The sequence below is a fragment of the Balaenoptera borealis genome (assembly GCF_965194805.1).
Source record: "Balaenoptera borealis genome assembly, chromosome: 11".
Taxonomy (NCBI): Eukaryota; Metazoa; Chordata; class Mammalia; order Artiodactyla; family Balaenopteridae; genus Balaenoptera; species Balaenoptera borealis.
This window is the reverse complement of record NC_138868.1, coordinates 99,732,077-99,747,178: the sequence shown is the minus strand read 5'-3', so window position 1 is coordinate 99,747,178 and position 15,102 is coordinate 99,732,077. Positions and strand designations below refer to the sequence as shown.

The 15,102-nt window shown below is 44.0% G+C and overlaps 2 protein-coding genes across 15 annotated transcripts in view; both read right to left on the bottom strand.

Moving 5' to 3' along the window:
- The window catches only part of TLCD5 (TLC domain containing 5), a 55,668-nt gene extending 45,073 nt beyond the window's left edge, over positions 1-10,595 (bottom strand). The window contains exons 1-2 of one of the 4 annotated variants that reach the window (XM_082341980.1): positions 3,660-10,595; positions 1,395-1,594 (exon numbers count right to left, since the gene is read on the bottom strand). In XM_082341980.1, coding sequence (XP_082198106.1) covers positions 1,395-1,593 — 199 coding nt within the window. In that variant the 5' untranslated portion in view covers position 1,594; positions 3,660-10,595. The other 3 variants (XR_014231533.1, XR_014231534.1, XM_082341979.1) reach the window with 3 other exon arrangements.
- A 67-nt stretch (positions 10,596-10,662) lies between these two features.
- Positions 10,663-15,102, bottom strand: part of POU2F3 (POU class 2 homeobox 3) — a 77,984-nt gene continuing 73,544 nt past the window's right edge. For all 11 annotated transcript variants that reach the window (XM_082341965.1, XM_082341971.1, XM_082341969.1 and 8 more), the window contains 3 exons: positions 13,038-13,104; positions 11,826-11,961; positions 10,663-10,832 (listed from right to left, as the gene is read on the bottom strand). In XM_082341965.1, the coding sequence (XP_082198091.1) occupies positions 10,793-10,832; positions 11,826-11,961; positions 13,038-13,104 (243 nt within the window). In that variant the 3' untranslated portion in view covers positions 10,663-10,792. The remainder of the gene's footprint in view (positions 10,833-11,825; positions 11,962-13,037; positions 13,105-15,102) is intronic.

The following is a 15,102-nucleotide window of genomic DNA, read 5'->3' as shown; positions in this document are numbered from 1 at the left end:
TTTCTAGACTCTTTTAGTTATTCTCTCCCACTAGCAGCAGATGCTAACTATTATATATAGAATGGACAAACAACAAGGTCCTACTGTATAGCACAGGGAACTATATTCAATATCCTGTAATAAACCATAATGGAAAAGTTATTCTGTCCCAAATGTCAGATTAATTTCTTAGCTTAATGGGTTAGATTATTGGACATTGGTGGCCTTAACTCGTCTTGAAAGTGGACTCTGGAGAGAACCCCAAAAGTTAGTATGTTCCCATGTCCAAGAACATAGGGTGCAAGGACCTGACATGTCTGAATCCATTAAGAGCCTTCATATAAAATATAAAGCTTAAGAGTTGCTTACTATCAGTTTGACAGTTTGGGGGAAAATTCAGAAGCTCAATATGGGAATCTAAAGAAATTATAAAAAGAAAGAATCTAAGGAATTTAAAAAAAATCATATTCTAGAGGACTTATGGACTGAATTATGTCCCTCCAAAATTCGTATGTTGAAGTCCTAAACTCCAGTACCTCAAAATGTGACTATATTTGGAGATAGGGCCTTTGAAGAGGTAATTAAGTTAAAATAGGGATGTTAGGGTAGTGTTCTTATAAAACAAGGACATTAGGACGTAGACAGGCACAAAGGAAAGATCATGTGAAGACACAGCAAGAAGGCAGCTCTCTGCACGCAAAGGAGCAAAGCCTCAGAAGAAATCAAACACACCAACACCTTGATCTTGGACTTCTAGCATCCAGAATTGTGAGAAAATCAATCTCTGTTGTTTAAGCTACCCAGTCTGTAGTATTTTGTTATAACAGCCCCAGCAAACTAATTCAAGGGGATATAGGTTTTGTATTCTAAGGAAGTAACACTTGTATCAGTACATCTAGCAGCTTAAAAATTAATATAGCTGCCCCCAAATAATGAGGCATTGGTTAAATAAAAGATAGTAAATGTATACAACACTATATTATATAACAACTGAAAAGGATAAGGAAGATCTATATACACAGACATGGAAAGATGATGTCCTTTGAATATACAATCAAGTAAAAATTGTAGGTTACCAAAAAGTATGTATAATGCAGTCCATTAGTGTCTGTTTGGGGCTGGTGGTAGATGTTGATATTAGCTTTATGATTTATACATTTTGATCGATTAAATTGTAAAAAGCAATTAAGATTTGTTTTAAAAATAGAGTTATGAAAAGCAGAAACAATAGGTGACACATACAATATCAGCATTAACAATGAAGATGAATGGAGACTCCCAAAGCACATTATAATAGTAATTATTCTTCAATATTCTTCAGTATTATACAAATTCTGTGTAGAAGTCCCATCCTTCTAAGACTACCCCCAAATCATAAATTCCTAAGGGAAAACTCTCTAATGTCTCCCACCTACCTGGGTGGGTAAAAGGCCAAGGGCCATCAATGAAGCCAATATAAGCTGAGAGACCTATCGAGAGGACTCCGTGGGTGAACGTAACCAGCCGGCAGCTCCACTCATAGCTTCGGTGATTATTCAGGCGACAGAAAGAAATGTAGAGCGAGAGCCAGCCCCCCAGGCTGCACAGCGCCTGCAGACACAGAGCTAAGGCCATCCTACGATGAAAAGACCAAAACCAGAAAAACAAAGGATGCACCCTAAGAAAACAGCATTGGGTCATTTTGTGTATACACCTTCATTTCTACTCTAAGACAGTACAAAAATATTGCCTTCCCGGAAACACTTTTTCCTTATCTACAGAGCCAAGAATCTTCTACTGAAGCGTGGCTGTATTTCTGATTGCGTGTTTCTTAGAGATAACTGGTCAAAACTGTAAACCGAAAAGCAGGAACTGCATTCTGAGTTAGCAGATGGTCTAATATGGTATATGTTGTTATGATGAGTAAATGTCAATAACCTCCCAGTGATGACTGACCTTGGACTACAATACGCAAGTAATTCAATATGTGTATTAGATAATGTGTTCATATTTCAAAAATCTCAATAAGAAGCCCTCACGGAAAAAAACCTCCACCATTTGTGGTCTCTGCTAGAAGTCATATGACACATGGCAGTTTAACGTGGTTTTAAGCTGATACTAAAGTCAACTGAAGTCTGGGTTTGGATCATGGGTTTATCAGTCAAAATCAAAACTTGAGGTAAACCTAAAGACAGAACTAAACAAAGACCTAAATAGTTTGGAAGGGAAAAAAATAAACTCCTAGTTCTATTCAGTTCTGAAATCCAACTCAAAGATTGACCAAAGGGGAAGCAGGATTTTGAGGTACAAGGGGGGAGTTTTTGTTAAGATATAAAAATATCTTTAAGACAATTATTTAGTTAAAAATGAAACAAAGTCAGAAAGCCACTGACTGAAATTTTTACTGGTGATAAATGTTTCAGGACAAGAATGAGTGTAATGGAGTCAATATAGTCAGATAGGACTAAAATCTGAAAATAACCAAGATGTCCTTATTAATATTCATTAGCTCCTCTATTGAAAGTACAAATAAAAAAGTAAAAAACATTTCAGATATCTGTCTCATCTCAGCAGGAATTTTCTGCATGGCTACACTTATTGCTTAACCCTATTCTGACAAGTGAAATAGTATCTGTGGACCAACACACTTCAATACACAAGCCACTCCCAAGAATGCTATCCAGAGAGGGCTTTATGAAGGTCAAGTGCTGTACAGCTTTCATCTGAAATCAGATTAGAAAACAGCAGTTGTCAGTCATTGACCTGAGTTCCAGTTCTGTCTCTGCCCCTAAATAGCCATAGGAGTGTGAGCAATCACTTTCACCTCTTGAGCCTCAGTTTAAAAAAAAAAAAAAAGAGAGAGAGAAGAAAGGAAAGAAAAAAGGATTGAAAATAACTCTATGATCTGGCCCAGTTCTGACAAGGAGTTCTGAGATAATTTCGTAAAACATCCAGGCCAATTTTCAGAGCAAGGGCCAGAAGTACAAAGGACCCAGAGTGAAAAGAACTGTCCTCTCTCACTTCCTTTTAAAGGCCAGGGTCACCAGCCAGTAATGCGGATCAGCTCATTTGGATATGCCGATTAGTATTTTTAGAGTTCTCTTCCCTGAATCCTAATTCCCTGGCAGAACAGAGGACACGGTAGCCCATTTACAAACAAAGAATAGACATTTATAAATGGCAGATACAACTCTGTGACCTTGGGAAAGTCACTCCATCTCCGCGTTTCGGCTTTTCACTCTTGGGTGAAAGAATGACAGGGTATTTAGATGGCCGATGGCCGTTCCAGCTCAGAATTCCAAGGCTCCTGTCCTTGCTCCCTCCCGGTCCAGGGTCAGATTCGGGAGGAGGAGCGCTAGGCGGGCCCACCTGGCCCTGGGCCTCGGAGCAGGCGTGGCTGGAGCGAGCAGCAACCTCGGCGCCTGGCAGGCACCGCGAGCGCATCTCCCCCGGACGCGCCTACCTACACTGTGGTCACACCCGGCTTGGGCGCACCTGAGCCGGACCGCTATGCCAGCATCCCACCCGGCGCCCGCGCCGGCGCCCGCAGGCAGGAGGAACCCCCCCCCGCCCTCCCCTCAGAGGCCAGGCCAGGCCATCTGCCCGCTTCCTTCCCCCGCAGCGGACCACGCAGGCCGGGCCATCCACGTCCGGAGCCCAGCCCGGCCTCGGGAGCCGGGCGGTCCCCGCTGCGCAGTTACCTGGCCGAGAGCCCCGGGAAGCCTCGGGAACCTCGGCCCCGGAGCTCAGGGCCCGGATCCTGGGATCAGGAAGCAGCGCAAAGAGGGAGAGAGGACGAGGCTCTGACGGCTGCAGAGGAGGAGCCGGTGGTCTAGGGGCACCTGCTGGCTGGGAGGACGGAGCGCACAGCCAGAGCTGGACCAGAGACTGTTCAGAAAGAGGGCGGGAGGGTCCTCCTTCTTCGCGCAGGCCTGAGGGGGCGGGGCGGTGGTGGGGAGGGGTGATGATGACCTAGTGGTGACGTGAGACCTGCAGGCTGTTGCCCTTGCTTATGTGTTTGTTTGTTGTCTGTTTGTTAGAATAAATATCCATCCCCTCCCCCCACGACGGGACAGCCCATCCCATAACAAGTTGTAGAGCATCTACTAAGTGCTTGCACCCCTGCCAGGCACTGTGTGAGATGAAAGAGATAGTCCCTGCCCTCACGCTTGAGTCTAAGTTGTGAAGCAAGCACACAAATAACTAATTTCCAGGGAAGCGCTCAGGCCTGAAAATTAGAGTTACATATTCCTTCTCATGTCAACCCTGTCACCAACTTGGCAGTAGAGTATAAGGCTTAAGGGTAAACCTGGCTCGGTTACTGACTGTGTATCTTTGGACAAGTTATTTTTCTGTGCCTCCGTTTTCTCATTCATAGAATGGGGATAATAATAATAGCTGTCTCATAAAGTTATCGCAAGATTTCTACACACTTTACATGTGTAAAGTGCTTATAGCAATGGCTGGTGCATGGAAGTCGTTATATGAATGTTAATTATTGTTGTTGTTACCTCACTTTGGGTTAATCCTCTCTCCTCTCTGGATCTGTTTTAACATCAGGGAAAGTAAGTTTGAAGAGATAACCAAACATAAGTGTGGAGATGCAAATGGTGTAAAGAGGGCATCTGAGCTGGTTGACCAGGACAGGCAAAGGTAGCATGCTGAGGGGCCCAGACATTCTTAAGAAGAGAAGACCTGACCTTGAGCAGAATTGTGAGCATTTAGGCCATGTGTGGGAAACAATAAATAGTCTAGTTTGGGTCATTTGTCTTGCCAGCCCTTTAAGAGTAAGGATCACACTCTTTTTCATTTTTGTTTCCCTAGTACCTGGTACAGAGGCAGGTGCAATAAATGTTTGCTGGTTGAATGAATGGGCAATGAGCCTGGAAATGTATATTGGAAGCATATTGAAGCTCCTAAACCTTAATGACCATCTAGACCACTTGGGAAGTGTTTTCAAAATACCCTTTGTTCAGGCCGCACCTTGAAGGTTGTGATTTAGTAGGCTTGGTGTGACGCCCAGGAATCTGTATCTTTTAAAATCTGCCCATAGATCTTCAGATGATTAGTCACATTTGGGGACCACTGATGTTAGAGGACCTTAAATGACTGATGCCAGCCTAAGATGCCAGGCTGAGGCATCTTATTATGCAGATAATAGGAAACCTATGATGATATTGGGCAAAGGGAATAATTTTACCATGCTCTCCAAGTCCTTGCTACTCAAAGTCTGGTCCAGGGATCAGCAAAATCTGCATCACCTGAGAATTTGTTAAAAACACAAAATCTCAGACCCTAACCCCAGATCTACTGAATCAGAATCTGCATTTTAACAAAGTCCCCAGTGATCTGTATGCCCATTCAGGCAGTGGTTCTCCACCTTGACAGAACAATAGAATCACTTGAGGAGCTGTGCCAATTCCCTGGGCCACATCCCAGACAAAGTAAATCAGAATCTGTGTGAGGGTCAAATTTTTTTTCAAGTTTCCCAGGTAATTCCATTGTGCAACCAAAATTGAGAATCACTGCTATATAGAGACTCAATGAAAATCAGTATAAGACGAATTGGAGAAGACAGCCTGTCACATGTGGGTTGGAAAAGACCAGATAAGAGGTAGTAATAGCCTGCAGGAAGAAAACAAGGAAAGATCCATTTCACTAAATGAACATATGGTATGCACATCTCAACTTTTTCCCCATTTGTTTTTGTTGCAGTATTGTTTTTTTCTTCTAGTATCTGAATCTGAAATTATCTTCTTGCTGCCACCATTTCCCAGGAAAGAACAGAGTACATATTAGGAGTCTAAAGACTGAGGGGATAAGGGAAGGTGCTAGTTCTTCCAGTGGAGCCTTTATTGGGCCTTTATTCTGGGGTGACTGAGATTCCAGGTTCAAGCTCCATTACTTGGGATTAAATTTTATTAATTCACATATCTTTGGCCACAACCCTTGTTCCACCAAATCGTATGCTTGTCAACTGTGGTGTCCCCCAGGAAAGTTCTGGGCTGTTAGAGCAGAGGACAGGAAGCTCTCCACCAATTTATTTGAATAACAATAACAATAATATCATAATAATCATGATAATAACAGATAACACTTATTAATGTATCAGGCATTGTTCCAAGCACTTTACATATATATATGTATATATATATATATATATAAATTCATTTAATTCTCACAACAACTCTATGAGATGGATACTGTTGTTATCCCCATTTTACAGGTGAGAAACTGAGGCACAGAGCACTTGAGGAACTTGCTCAAGGTGACATGATTAATAGGAGGCAGATTTGGGTATGAACCCAGGCAATATGGCACTGGAGGTCATGCTCTTAACCACCAAGATAGTCTGCCTCCACTACAGATGGTACTACATTTTTCTATATTCACAGCTCCTAACGTCAGTGAAAGGCACTAGAAGTTGTTTAGAGGTTAAAAGAAAGCATTCAACTTTTAAAAACCTGAATTGCGTATTATGTACTAGTCACAATGCTAGTCATGGGGATACAGAGAAAAAGACAGACTCAGCTACAAGGAGCTCCCCACAGTCTAGCACGAGAAGCAGGCGAGTCAGCAAAAGCAGTCCATGAATGTAGCAAGGGGATGCAGAGTGCACAAGGAGAAGAGGCACTGAACCGGCAACATGGGGCCTCAGGACAGGATTCCTAATTTGAGTCTGCGACTAAACTCATTCTCTGAGTTGGACCAAAAGCCCTTAGTATTGGGTGCCCACAGCTGGGTCTACCAGTCTTGAGTCAACTAAAGATCAAAGTTTTGCAAGTTCAAAAAGCAGCAGCAACAATTCTTTTTCCCTTTCCTTCCTCCTAAACAATGACTGGTGGTTGCCCTTTGATTCTCTGGTGCCTAATTAGATCTGAAGAAGCTAACCAGGCTTCCGTTAAACTTGACTGGAATGATGAGTTTTACAGAATCTTGCAGACATGAAACGTGAATTGGTACCCACTTTCAGGTTTGACTCTGTTCAGCAACTGTCCAAGGCAATGGACAATGGAAGCTACAGGAGGCTGAGCAGTTAAGACTGTAATTCTGTTTATTTCTTTCATAAAAACCATGGTCAAATAGCCCAGAAATAGACCCCCATAAATACAGTCAACTGATCTTTGACAAAGGAGCAAAGGCAACACAATGGGACAAAGATAGTGTCTTCAACAGATGGAGCTGGAACAACTGGACATCCACACGTGAAGAAATGAACCTAGACTCAGACCTTACACCATCACAAAAGTTAACTCAAAATGGATCACAGACCTAAATGTAAAACACGAAACTATAAAACTCCTAAAGATAACAAAGGAGGAAACCTACCTGATGCTGGGTGTGGTGATGCCTTTTTAGATACAGCACCAAAGACAACCCATAAAAGGAATAATTAGCAAGCTGGACTTCACTAAAATTAAAGACTTCTGTGAAAGACAATATCAAGAGAATGAGAAGTCACAGACTGGGAGGAAATATTTGCAAAAGACACATCTGATAAAGGACTGTTACCCAAAATATACAAAGAACAGTTAAAACTCAACAGTAAAAAACAAAACAACTTGATTAAAAAATGGGCCAAAAATCTTAATAGACACCTCACCAAAGAAGATACACAGATGGTAAATAAGCATGTGAAAAGTTGCTCCACATCATGTCACCAGGGAAATGCAAATTAAAACAACAGTGAGATACCATTATACACCTATTAGAATGACCAAAATCCTGAACACTGACAACAAAGGCTGGTGAGGATGTGGAGCAACAGGAACTCTGGTAACGTTACTGGTGGGAGTGCAAAGTGGTACAGCCACTTTCGAAGACAGTTTGGTGGTTTCTTACAAAACTAAATATACTCTTACCACACGATCCAACAATCACGCTCCTTGGTATTTACCCAAAGGAACTGAAAATTTATGTCCACACAGAAACCTGCATGCGGATATTTATAGCAGCTTTATTCATAATTGCCAAAATTTGGAAGCAACCCAGATGTCCTTCAGTAGGTAAATGAATAAATAAACTGTGGTACATCCAGACAAGAGAATATTATTCAGCATTAAAAAGAAATGAGCTATCAAGCTCATGAAAAGACATGAAAGAAACTTGAATGCATATTACTAAATAAGCCAACCTGGAAAGCCTTTATACTATGATTCCAACCATGTGACATTCTGGAAAAGGCAAAACTATGGAGACAGTAAAAAAGATCAGTGGTTGTAAGGTCATAGCAGGGAGAGAGGTGAATAGGTAGAGCACAGAGGATTGTTAGGGCAGTGAAAATACTCTATGATATTATAATGATAGATACACATCATTATACTATTGTCCAAAGCTGTAGAATGTACAACACCAAGAGTGAACTCTAAGGTAAACTATGGACTTCGGGTGATTGTGATGTGTCAGTGTAGGTTCATTATTGGTAAAAAAATTTTACTTTTTCGTGAGTGATGTTGATAATGGGGAAGGCTACGAATGTGTTTGGGCAGGAGCTCTATGGGAAATCTCCAAAGCTTCCTCTTAATTTTGTTGTAAACCAAAAACTGCTCTTAAAAAATAAAGTATTTTTTAAAGGGTCAAATGAGTGAAAACCAGCATCATGGACAGTGCAGGACATCAGCTTTCAGCACTCACCTGAGCAAGATGTCAAGGTGGCCAAGACTGCTGCAGGAAAGCATCAGCTCTGGCACCCATGTGTATGCAAGGAACAGTGCATACATACGTGTGCGTGTGTATGCACAGATATGCACAGATGGGCTCATGGGTGGCAGAGTAATTTCTTTACATACTTAAATTATTGCTGCAGGCTCCTCTTGTCTCTTTGATACATACCGAGCCCCTTTCAACTAGATCTTTTCTTGACAAAGTAACCACTACCAACAGGCTTTCTTCCACTTCATGACATGAAATATTAGTCTAAGCCCCATCCAAACATGAAAAACACTTAACTTATGGTTATTTAAGTAAGGGTTTCTCCCTTGGATATTATTATTTGCAAAAATGTTTAATGCCAATTTAAGTTTCTTCCCTTCAGTCATTACATTTTTGAAGGGCCTCCCTTTCCCACCACAGGTCAATGTTTGCCTCAAAAATGGTAACTCTTTAAATTTTTATTAACCCAAGAAAAACCACAGGGATAGCTTCCTTGCCCCTCAACCCTCTCATCAAAAGTCACAGTGCATTCCAAAGCCAAATAGATTTGACTTTTGAATTATCCCTTGTCTCAAATGTCTATCACTTTCCATTGCGAACAATGAATAATTGACCTTCAGGACATCTGAGATATGAACTATTAGCCTCAGCCTTCACCTCTTAAAGTCTCCAAATGACTTGACCTTAAACATTTTCCATTCTCCCACTTACAAAATGAGGAAGCCAATCTCTTACCTACTCTGTCCTCAAGGCTGTTCTGTCAAAAAGAGTAGAAACTCTGAACTCTTTGGAGTCCTGTATTAATGTATATCATCTTTAGCATCAGTTCGGGGAGTCACAGACTTAATCCACCAATTTGAAACCCTTTCTCCATCCCGTTTCATTACATGCACTCACATGTCCCCCACAACAAAAGACTCAGAATAATCTAAACCTCTTCTTGCCAATAGTGGAATATTGTATATCATCACCATACAAATTTATTTAGGAACAGAGCGATTCCTTTGAATCTCATCATTTTCTTGGATATGCAGTCTCTAAAAAAAAAAGTTACCATTTCTGGAATGGCTTCATGTTACATGTTTACACACTGGCCCACAAAGAAGGAGACTCGAGAAAGAATGTTCCTGCAGAAATCAACAAGGATTCCCAGCCCACGTGGGAACTCTTGTGGAAGCTAGCACGGTATTTCACACTTTGGTATTTTTTTTCCTTTCCTTTTCTTTCTTTTTTGTTAAAGAAGATAAAATATTACAGAGATCTTCAAAATTCACACCTGAGTTAAACATTTTGCTGGAAAATTCCACATTAAGGAGAGAAGAACATAATGCAAAAAAAGGAAAGGGCTATATACAGGTATTTTGCCAGCATAATTGTTGCGTGTGTGCGTTTGTGTTCTTCCTTCTGCACCAGGAGAAGGGAGAGAGGACAAGATAAGGAGAAATACAGGAAAGGATAGAAAGAACAAGCGTTCCTGAACTCTGGGGCAGATGGAGCAGACAGAAGAACACCTGTGGGCAGAGCAATGTGCCCAGGGGGCTGAGCATGGCTCAGTGTTCTGTAAAGAGGAGGGAATTCGGAGAACACAATCATGAATGGATGTGGTTCTGGAAAAGGGGCGGGGCTAAAGAGAAAATAGGGTGACATGAAGACTCAGTCAGAAAGCTTTGCTGAACAGAGAAGACATCAGAGCTTTGGTGGAGACATCAGATTCAAATCTTTTCATACATTCTAGAATCAGTTTGGAGATTGTGGCTAAGTTCAGAGTCAAAACCTTCTCTCCCCTCTGGTGGTTTGGCACCAGGCAAATGGCTGTGCCCAGAATGAGCTGGAGATGAGCTGGAGAATAATGGCAAGAGGTCCTTTTTGAAAGACCACGGTCGCAGTGAAGCCATCTGACATATTTGGAACGAGAGGAGAAGGGCACAGGCAAGGAAGGTAAAAATGGTCACCTCCTAGGAGGGCTGTGCGTTTCAAGAGCACTAGGAGGCAGCACAGGGTTCGGTCACAGTTTGGATCTCCAGAGGCCCTTGCTCCTGAAGAAGGCAAGAGTTTGGGTTCATTGATAGTGGAGATTCTCTTCTACTCTCCTGAAAGTAATCTGTCCATACAGAGAAGGCGTGACTCCCTTCCTTCCAGTGGGGAATACAGGGCCAGGTGGCATAGGAGAAACTTTTTGGTCTCAGTGGAGGTAGGTGGGATGATTCCATCGGTACCAAGATCTAGAAGGAAGGAAGAAACAAGTCAATCGGACAGCTTCTAATGAGGAGGGAAGATGGGAATGAGCAGTGAGTGTTAGCAGGTATGTATGGGGCGGGGGGGTGATGAAAATGTTCTGGAATCAGATTATGGTGACAATTGCACAACCCTGTGAATAAACTAAAAAGCACTGACTTGTACACTTTAAAATGGTAAATTTTATGGAAAGTGAATTATATCTCAAAACAATTCTTTAAAATGTACATTATATGTTTTTCTCTCTTTTTTTTTTTTTTTTTTTGGTGGAGGTGTCTGAGGCGCTCCAACCTTTGGGGCTGTGCAACAATTGGCCCATAAGAGGCGGCTGCCTTGTTGAACAGTCTGGGTTTGGACAAGTGGGTTCATTTCTTCCGACAAGCTCAGGTCTTCAACCAATCGCCTAACTTGCAAATCTCTGTTTTGTTCTGAATCGGGGAAGGATCTCTCGAGGCATCCGCTGAGAACACTTCTTAGGGTAGATTCTTTGGTTCATTAATCAAAGCTTGAGAGGCTGCTTTTCCCGCTGCATCCCGGGTGGGAGCACGAGGTTACGGGGTAGCACCCACCCTCCTGCTCTCACGGTGTCAGCCATGCTGGAGGAAGCTCAGGCTTGGGGCAGAACACCCCAGAGCAGAGGAGCTGGCCTGGAGGGGAACTCCTCAGCCCAGGGAAGGACCTGGCCCTTTCTGACAGGAGGGTTTGGAAATTTCCACCCTCCCAGTGAGGAGGGACATGTTGGCTTTGTTGACATCAGCTCCTTGCCAGGACTGCTCACTGGCTGAGGCTTCTCTTTTAAATCCCACTCCCTAGGGAGAGAGGCCAGTCTGGCGCTCCACGCTGCCCCCTCCCTGCCCCCCCCCATCCCCCTTGTCCAGCCCCGTGACAAGCTTTCCTTCCCAAGGTGTTGACCCAGACGCAGCTTCTCACATGTCCCTCGGCCCCGCTGAGGTATCTCTGGGCTCTCCCCTCCGCCTCACCCTGAAGAGTTAAAACTGGTGGAGGAGTTCACAGCCGCTTTGGAGTTATTCTGAGATGCAGTAGGGCTGCTGGCGTGGAGTCCTGGGCCAGGAGACGAAGGCCTGCTGTTGTTCCCGGAGGAGCAGGATGACGTTACTGAGAACCAGGAGAGGCAAAAACAAGGGGGAAACAATGAGGCTGGGTCTGGGGACCTCGTGACATTCAGACATGCATCCTCCAAGCGGGCTCACCCTGTCCCTAGCTGCCACCCATCTGCCCAACTCCTACCATGTTAGCATCAACACCCGGCCCCAAAGGGGCCCTCATCATACACGCTCTCCCCAGCCCGGGCCCTGGAGAGTGGCATGGCTGGTTCTACGAGTCCCAGACTAGCCAAACACAGGAGATACAGATGCCAAAATCATCCTACTCCAGGACACACCCTGGGCTGGGCATACGCAGCCCCAGACCACGGGGCAGGATGAGCAAAAGAACCAGAAGCCTTGGAAAGGAAGAGAGGAGGAAAGAAAGCAAAGTGCTCGGGGAGGAAAAGAGAAGCTGAGAGCACAGGTAAAGACGGCCAGCCTCTCTGATGTTGCCATCTCCAGATGGTTCGTGGTCTTCCAGAAAGAACACAACCAGGAGTGAGGAGGCCTGGGCCATTCGCTAAGCAGCTCTGTGGCCTGTGGCAACTTGTTTCACTTCCCTGCATCCCCTTTTCGACCTCTGTAATATGGCAGATTTGGATTAAACTGTATTTGAGTTTCCCAAACAGCATTCCGTGGAGAAGGTGACATATATTTCACCCTCCAAGCTAAGATGCTTTGAAGGGTCGAAGGCACTGGTATTGATAATTATGTCAGGACAAGAGACTGTCAGACACTGGGACTGTCATATGGTCATCCTCTCTAGTTCTTTGAAATGCTTTGGAATACTCTTTGAAAAATAGAGTTCTGTAGAAAATTGGTTTGGAAAACGTTGCCTTCCATACAGCTCATTTGTATGGAGAAAGTGTGGCAATTAAAACAAAAACAAACACTTGTTCAAACTTTGCCTAACCAGCATTTCCTAAACTTACTTGATCACAGAAGCCTTTTCTTCCTAGCACAGATTTTAACATCTTTTGAAATACGTTTTGGGAATGCTGACTTAGGTAGGTACCTCTCAGTTCTAGTATCCCATTATTTAAAAGAATTCTGGTACTATTCAGAAACCTCATTTTTAGAGCTCACCTGTTCCAGGCATGGTGCTGTGTACAGGAGGGACAGAGAGGGGCCCCAGAGACCCAGAGGGAGACACCTGAAAGGCAACAGAAGCTTATAAATGTCCACTTCTGCTTCCTTCTCCCACCTCTGGCACTTCTCCTAGGATGCTGGGCCCCAGACTCTGCAGAGACAGGGCTCAGCTTCCTGGATGATTTCCTAATCCCAAATCTGTACTCTGTGCCTTGTTTCATAGGAAGGTCTCTGGACCACGTACAGCACCCAGCTCTGGCTCTGCCCTGCTCCCGCGGCTCCCTGCTGCTGACACCAGGCCCTGCCCTCCCTGCTGTGTGTCCCCTGGCAAGGTCTCTTGGGCACTGCCAGGCTGAAGCTGCCCTGCTCAAGTGCTCCGGTGATGAGAGGACCATGCCTCCTGGACCCTGCTGTGGCTGACACTGCTGGATGGCTGTCTATTTTCCAGTCCCTTCTTCTTCCTTTTGTAAAAAATATTTATTTATTTTATTTATTATTTATCTATTTAGGCTGCGCCAGGTCTTAGTTGCGGCACGCGGACTTCTTAGTTGCGGCATGCGTGTGGGATCTAGTCCCCCAACCAGGGATCGAACCCTGGCCCCCTGCATCGGGAGTGTGGAGTCTTACCCACTGGATGACCAGGGAAGTCCCTCCTCTTCTTTCTTAAAAGACCCCTGCACTTGCTCAGGGCAGCAGAGCCCCCAGCCCTAACCACCCTGTTTCAGGCTTCCCATCTTGATGCATGAGTGGACCATCCACTCTCCCGAGGTAACTGGAGGAGATGAACTGCGGTCTCTGAAGCCTTTCATCTTGCCCTGGATACATCATCAACTCTGAGTTTGGAAGGGACCTAAGATGATTTAGCTTAACCTCCCACGCAGTTCAGGAATCCCCCCTCCCCTCAGTATTACTATCCTAGCACAACCTGCAACAAGACGTAATAAAAAGAATAGACATTGTGGCCCAACAGATCTGGGGGTGAGCCCTGGCTTCACCACTGTCTGTGTGATTTGGGCAAGTTACTTAACCCCACTGAGATTAGGTTTTCTCATCCATAAAATAGCAGTAATACCTCCCTCATATTTTCTTTTAATTAAGATTTAATGAGATAATGTCCGTAAAGCTTCCAACTCAATGCCTGGCCAACAGCGCAAGGCTGTTAGTTCCCTTCCTTCCAGCAGGAAGCTGTCAACTGTTGTGTGTTTCTAGCTAGAAACTGTTTATTTCTTCATTTGAGCTGAACCCTGCATACTTTTCCTCCCCCTTATTCTTCTCATGCTGACCTGGGACGCTCAGATCAACCTTTACAAAGGATCTTGCAAGGAAGTTCTGCTCAGGGAGCTGTGATTGGCGATCCTCCCCTCCCCAGTTTGGAACATCCCATCCCGACAGGATGCGGCATGTACTCATTTCCTAATTAATCAGCAATTGTTCTGCTGCTTTCATTTACCTGCCCTTTTACAAGGAGCCTCCTCAGTCGGCTGGGGCCCACCAAGGGTGGAGACAGGTGTGGAGCAGCGTGGTAAGAGGTAAGAGATGTTATCGGTAATCTCCCTCTTCTCCTCCGCCCCTCCCTGCTGCCACACACCCAGAAATTTGTTGTTGTTTTTAAACAAATAATTATTTAGTCACTGCGACCAGCTTCTTCTGCTTCCTTCTGGAGACAGACTATACATATGCAAGCAGACATAGATATGGTTCCTTTAACATTCTGTATATAAATGGAAGCATTCTGTGCACACTGGTCTGAATAATTTTGCCTTTGTTTTTTCCTTCCTTCTCTCTCTGTCTCATTCTTTTTTTTTTTTTCCCTTAACTGTGTATCTTAGAGATCATTTCACATCAGAAGCAGAAGAAACTATGTCCTAGTCCCACGGAGAGTGTCCCAATGAGACCTGAGGAGAAGACAGGATTAGAACATTTTCTCTAGTCTCTTCCTTCAGGATGCCACAAGTATTAATGTGATTATTTATTTAACATCTTTCTCCCCCACTAGGCTGGGGAACTCATGAGGGCAGAATGATGCCTGCGTGGTCCCCTGCTGTGTCCTCAGTGTCTACTG